This window comes from Podarcis bocagei, assembly GCF_964188305.1.
Source record: "Podarcis bocagei genome assembly, chromosome: W".
NCBI lineage: Eukaryota > Metazoa > Chordata > Lepidosauria > Squamata > Lacertidae > Podarcis > Podarcis bocagei.
Genome location: NC_138131.1, coordinates 64,717,941 through 64,724,308, shown reverse-complemented (window position 1 = coordinate 64,724,308; position 6,368 = coordinate 64,717,941). Strand labels below are relative to the sequence as shown.

General features: G+C 56.9%; 1 protein-coding gene across 1 annotated transcript; it reads left to right on the top strand.

Annotated features, from left to right (window-relative positions):
- The first annotated feature begins 1,041 nt into the window (after positions 1–1,041).
- Positions 1,042–5,474, top strand: LOC308578252 (tapasin-like). The gene is made up of 6 exons (XM_081178497.1): positions 1,042–1,389; positions 2,205–2,537; positions 3,039–3,365; positions 3,734–3,823; positions 4,586–4,626; positions 4,954–5,474. Exons 1-6 carry the CDS (start codon positions 1,284–1,286, stop codon positions 4,954–4,956), a joined length of 900 nt encoding a protein of 299 aa, XP_081034623.1. The 5' UTR covers positions 1,042–1,283; the 3' UTR covers positions 4,957–5,474.
- The last annotated feature ends 894 nt before the right edge of the window (positions 5,475–6,368 follow it).

Sequence of the window (6,368 nt, the reverse complement as noted above, 5' to 3'; positions counted from 1 at the left end):
TCAGCACCGCGCTCTCCTGATGCCGTTCCGGAGCCTTTAAAAAGGCTCTTTCTGCAGTAAGGGGGGCGCTTCTGGTGCCCACCGAGTCTCCTTGTTCACAGGCTTCAGCGCCTGTGATTTTAGGGGTCCCCCGCTTGCCGTAGCGGGTCAGACCCGAACTCGCAGAGCATTCCTCCTCCGGAGCTCGGAAAGAGGACCGCCATTAACGCTGGCGCCGACCGGAAGCCCCTGCCGGCCTTCCTGGACCTCTTCTGAAGGCCGGAGGGGGGGGGAAAGGCTTTGCTCCCCACCACCAGCATTTAAAAGAGGTCCCCGGAGATTTCCCTATGGGCTTTCGTCTTGCGAAGCAAGCCCATAGGGAAATTCGTCTTACGAAGCGCCTCCAAAACAGAAAACCCTTTCGTCTTGCGGGTTTTCCGTCTTGCGAGGCATTCGTCTTGTGGGGTACCACTGTATATCACTATATATGCAAACAACTACAGTTCCGTACATTCTTCTCTGGTATATAGGTTCAGTGCTTTTTTTCTAAGAAACGTTCAGGGTTACTCTCATTTTGACTCAAGAAAATCACCATTTCATAGTTCCAATTGGGAAAAATAAATACAGTGAAAGGACAAAAGAAATCATCTCAGGAACTCAGGAGTCCTATTGTTGTGGATTAATTTCATCTAGTTATGCTTATTCTGAATGTACTTCAAATTGTTTTCCAACCTCAGCATTTACACGATTCAGAGGTATCTGAACCAAGCAAACTGCTTGGTTGCTTTGGTTTATTAACTGGCGTTTAAATCCCATTAAATAGACAAAACAAATCCTCCTTAGAGGGCATCTTGTTTTCGCTGAGATTCCTGCATCGCAGGGGGTTGGACTAGATGACCCTCGGGGGTCCCTTCCAATTCTGTGATTCTGCGAGTTGAACTGAACTGGCTGACACAGAACGGTGGAGTTGGGAACCCCAAAGGTCATCCACTCCAACCCCCTGCGATGTAGGTTGGGGGGGTCCGGCAGTGGAGAGACAAGGCTCATCATTCCCCCCCCCAGACACTGGTTCACCTCCCCCCGCTTTGTCCCCCCGGCAGACCCCTCAGGGGCCCTGTGGGGCGGTCAGGCCTCGGCCACCCCCCCCGCCCTGGCTGAGTCCGGATGCCAGCGAGGCGGAATCCTCCTGCGAGATCAACGCTTACGCGCCGCAAGAGTCCCACTTTGTCGCCTGGGCGGAGGGGCTGGTGGGCGGAGGGGGCTGCCCCCGCGCCCTGGAGAGGGGCAAGTGGCTCATCGCCAGCATGCAGGCCCCCGAGGCCGAGTTCGGGGTCAGCAGCGTCCTGCACACGGAGGAGGCCCCGCCTTGGAAGCAGCAGGATGGGGTCAGCAGCGTCACCACCACCGCAGGTCCCACCTGGCGAGCGGAAGGGGAGCAGCCGAGCGGCCTAGCGGTCAGAGCCCTGCGCCAGCAGCCTGGGAGAGAGGGACCGAGGGCCAGTCGGTGCTTCTCAGGCAGGCCGGCCTGGCAGGGTCAGCGCGGGGGAAGGGGAGGGGAAGGGGAGGGAGGCCGCCTTCAGCCCCTGGGAGGAGAAGGCGGGGCAGAAAGGCCATGATTTAAATGAGGAATGTCCAATGTCATTGGTTCCACCCTCCTGGGGGGCGGGAGATAGGGGGCACCGTGGGGCAAGCGGAAAGCAGAAATCCCTGGATCAAAGGCATCTGCTGGGTTGAACTACTTGGAGTAGTTTGAAGTGGATTTTGAGTCATTTGGCAAGTAATTGTTGCTCTTTCAAATCTTGCTTTCATCTTACTGGGTCGTTCAAACAGTTGTTCCAAACCATGCCTCTTTTAGGGCACTGGCTGAAAGGGAGAGCGTTCATGGGGGTCCCCCCAAATTTGAGAACCACGAAATTAAATGAATAAATCAAATAGATGGTGGGCTTGTTCAGAGCGGTCTTTCCCATAGGGCGCTGGCCTCTCGGGGGATCGCTCTCCTGCATTGGCATGAGGGAGAGTTGCGCCCCCCACAATGGCTGGCAGTGCGCAGCTACGGCCACCCCAACACTATCGGGCGGACATTTGCAGCCTGGCACCGCATCTGCTAAACACAGCCCTGGGTTTGTTGTTTTTCCCTTCTGGGATTCCTCCCTTGCACGGGGGTGGGTCTAGATGACCGCTGGGGATCTCTCCCGCTCACCTCGCCCTCCTCCCTCCTTGCGCAGCGGTGCTGTCGGTCTTCACGCGGACGCCGCGCCTGGAGTCCCGCCTCGGGCGCCCGGCAGTCCTGCACTGCGGCTTCTCAGCGCCGGCCTCGGCCTTCTCGGTGGAGTGGCGCCATCAGTTCCGGGGGGCCGGGAAGGTGGTGCTGGCCTTCGACGGAGCCACGCGGGGGGTGTCGGTGGCCGAGGAGGGGGCTGAGCTGCTGCTGGACGCCGAGGGCGGCGGTGCCTCCCTGCGCCTGTGGAGCGTGGCCGTCCGCCACGAGGGCACCTACATCTGCACCGTCTACCTGCCCCACCTGCACGCCCAGCAGGCGCTCGAGTTCAAGGTGGTGGGTGAGTGAGCGACCGGGGGGGTCTCCCTTGCAGGGAGGGCGGAGGGAAGGAAGGGGAAAGGGGGTCCACTGCCCAAAGGGACCCCCATGGAGCCAGCATCTTGCATTCTCACAGTGGCCAAATGCCGGCCAGGCCCTAGGGATCCAGATAGACTGCTCCTGGGCCTGGAGGCGCCAAAAGAACATAGGGAGAGTGCTTCAACCTCGCAGTGGCCCAATTGCCCTGAGATCCCTGCCTGGCAGGGGTTGGGCTAGATGACCCTTGGGGATCCCTTCCACCTGTCTGATTCTACGCTTCTAAGAACCAAGCGATCCAGAGAGACTGCCCCTGGGTTGGGAGGCTCCTGAAGAAGCGCCTGGCCACTTGGTCAAGCCAACGGGGACCCTGTCTTCCTCAGGATTCGAATCCAAGAGCCCCCCTCTCCCCTCCCGGCAGCTGGGAGCCTGCAGTGCTCCTGGTTGTCAGCAGGGGGCGCTCTGCTCACTCCCTCTCGCCCTGCAGAGCCCCCCCAGGTGACGCTGCGCCCCACGACGCTCTCCGTGCCCCCCAGTGCCCGGCCCCAGCTGGCCTGCGAGGTCTCCGGCTTCTTCCCTCTGGGTGCCTCGGTCAGCTGGAAGCGGAGGGGGTCCGGCGCCCCCCAGGACGCCTTCCTGGACATCGGGGACTCGGGGCACCGCCAGGCTCCTGACGGCACCTTCAGCTTCACCAGCTTCGCCCGCCTGCTGCCCGTCCCGACCGAGGACCACGGGGTCTCCTACGTCTGCCATGTAGGCCATGCAGGGCTGGGCGAGGCGGGGGTCAAGAAGGCGGTCGTGCTCCATGTGGCAGGTGGGGGTCTGCACTTGGGGGTCTGTGCCGGGGTCCCCTGGGGGCTGGGTAGCAAGGCCCAGAAGATTGGCTGGGGGTGCGATTCCTGACTGGCGGAGGTTGGGAGGTCGCCTGTCCTGGGTGATTTAGCTGGGATTCCTCCCTTGAAGGGGGTTGGGCTGGATGACCGCTGGGGTGCCCTCCCAACTAGGATTCTGTGAATTGGCACTGATCAAGTCGGGCATGGGGTGGAGGATATGGGGGGTGGGGCGAAGGTGCAGCTTTGGGACCTGCACTGGGTGGCCAAGGCAGGGTGGGGGTCTGACATCGCCCCCCTTCTCCCTCTCTGACGCCCCCCTTCTGCCTCTGCCCCTTCTCCCCCCACCCAGGGTCCCTGGGCCCCTCCCTGGAGGACGCCATCGGCTTGTTCCTGGTCGCCATTGTGCTCCTGGGGGTCTTGCGGTCCTTCTTCCGATGGGGTAAGGTTGTTCCCACCCACCCCTTCTGTACTGTTATTTTTGTTATCAATATGGTCCTATTTTACCATTTGGTCAATATTTTAGGGGATACTTTAGCTGAGATTCCTGGGGTCCCTTCTGATTCTACAATTCTAGGATTCTATAAATGTACACAGCATCCTCCTTTTCTGGATCTCCGGGCAGTTTGTGGCATAAAAATGCACGATGAAAACACAACGTACATGATAAAAATGAGAACCAAAACAAATAACCCAGCCTCCCTCAAGTCTAATTATTATAATGAAAAATAGAAATATTTTCCTGGGGGAGACTATTCAGAATCTATTAAGACCATGCAAATATTGACAGTAAAAGCAGTTGAGAAATCTCTCCTCCACCACCTGACCCCTTTGAATGGCGGAACTGGCACTGGCCAATTGACTCCCCTTTCCCACATTTGCCAGTACAAGAAGCTCAGCCGGGAGAGCCTGAGACTCTTGATATCAGCGTTGTGGGTTCAAGATTCCTGCCTTGCGGGGGGTTGGACTAGATGACCCTCGGGGTCCCTCCCGGCTCCAAGGCTCTTTGGAACTCCCTGCCTCTTGATACCAACCAGGCGCCTTGGCCAGACTCTCTTTGGTCGCCTGCTAAAAACATCCCTGCCCAGCGGCTCAGAAATGTTGATTTCCTTTTTAGCTTTCTGCATGCTTTCAAGTATTCCTGTCCATTTCCCTGGGTTTTCTGGTCATTAACCTTTCCCTGCTTCATTATCCTCCTTTTCAGCTTCTGAAGAAAAACCCAAATCGGAGAAGCCCAAATCCGAGGTCAGTGTCCAAGATACGCCCAAGACTGCCAAGTTCTCTCGATTCTTCATTTTTATATTCTTTTAAAAAAAACATCTCTGTGCCACCCACTGAGAGGCAGTGCGGTGCAGTGGTGAGAGGGCCAGACTAGGCCCTGGCAGAGAGATCTGGGTTCGAATCCCCAGTCCCTGGCCATGATAAAGCTCTCAGGGGTCCCGGGGGGCAGGATCCAGTCTGCCTGCTTCACAGGGTTGTTGTGGAGCAATTCCTGCAATTGCAACCCCCAGCCAGCTAATGTTTCCTCTCTGAATCGGGTCAGTATCTCACGGATTTCTCTTCTTTCTGCAGTAACGGACTCTGGGCAACCCTGCTCCCGGCTTGGTTTGTTGCCTGTCTCCGGATCCCGTTGAAAGAGCAAAGTGGATCGTAGGCCCCCGGACTCCTGGGTCCCTCCTCTTTGGCTGCCCAGTCTTGCCCCACTGGTCCCTTGTGGGAAGCCCCCTTCCCCTGCCTTTTTGGGGTCAGGGGTCTGCTTGGCTTCGCATCCTGCAGATTCACAGCTCTGATTTTAAGGAGGGGGCCAGATCTCTGCATAGCAAAAGCCCCCCTTTCTGACAGTCCCTGCCCCTCCTCACTTCCGTGCTGTGAAATTATTTAAGTGTAGAATTGGGAGGGGGCCCTGAGGGTCATGTAGTCCAACCTTCCGCAAGACAGGAATCGCAACAAAAGCATCTCTGAACTCTGCACATGCTCTGGGAGACTCTTGAGGGGGGCCTGTGTTGTCTTTGGGATTGTGGGAGAGAACCTTTTTGGAGGAGGGGAGGCTGACTTGAGCAAGATTGGCATATCCCTCCCCCCCCCCAAATAAATCAATCAGGGATCCTCCACTTACAGAATGTGGGTCATTGGGTGTCCCTTTACCTCCCCCTCTGGGGGACCTGAAGTGGTACAGTCCAGACCCAGGTTTATCCCCTCTAGAGACCTGGGTGCAAAAGGAGCCCGTTTCCCCGCAACATCCCTGCAGAGACGGCCAGGCAGAGCAGCTTTCGTTCCCCTCGGCCCTCTCTCTCGATACGGACTAGGACCTGCCCCCCTTCCCTCCCCCAGAGCCCAGAACTCGCCCCCCTCCCCATTCTGTGTAGATTCTGCTGTAGACTGTGTTAACGGAAAAATCTGAGGGCTCCCTTGGACAAAACAAAGACACCAACCAGGATAACTTGGAGCAAAACAGCAGCCTGTAGGCTTGGCCTTTATTGAACTGATGCATCAGGGTGTTCCCCTCACTTGCAGGAGAGAGGAAAGACCCAGAACAATGGGCCGCAAGACCTTATAAAAACTTTTGAAATTCCCCTCCTCTAGGTCAAGCCCACCCCCAGAAACATCATGCATACATTACAGAAAGGAGGGGTTGACATCATGCATACGTTACAGAAAGGGTTGACATCATGCATTCATTACAGAAAGGAGGGGTTGAGGGAGGAGTTGTGGTGGTAACCTGAGTGTCCTGTCACCTGGCTGGTTCCTCCTTTCCCCCTCCCCATGAGTACTTTCCAGGTGACAATGGGGAGTTTGCAGTTTCCTGCCCCCAGAGGGAAGATCTGATCATTGTCCTTTGTTTCAGCCCGTGGTGAATCCACTGTTCTTTGTGATTTTGATTGTCTTCTGTCTGGGATTATCAGGGTTGACATAGCAACTGGGCAGGGCTCCTGTGGATGTGCTGGTATGCTGAAGAGATTATGGCTGACCAGAAACCAAGCACCCCC

Coding starts and splice junctions, on each gene's coding strand:
- LOC308578252 (XM_081178497.1), top strand. CDS start 1,284: ATGCAGGCCCCCGAGGCCGAGTTCGGGGTCAGCAGCGTCCTGCACACG. Junction 2,538..3,038: donor GCTCGAGTTCAAGGTGGTGG/GTGAGTGAGCGA, acceptor CTCGCCCTGCAG/AGCCCCCCCAGGTGACGCTG. Junction 3,824..4,585: donor GCGGTCCTTCTTCCGATGGG/GTAAGGTTGTTC, acceptor CCTCCTTTTCAG/CTTCTGAAGAAAAACCCAAA.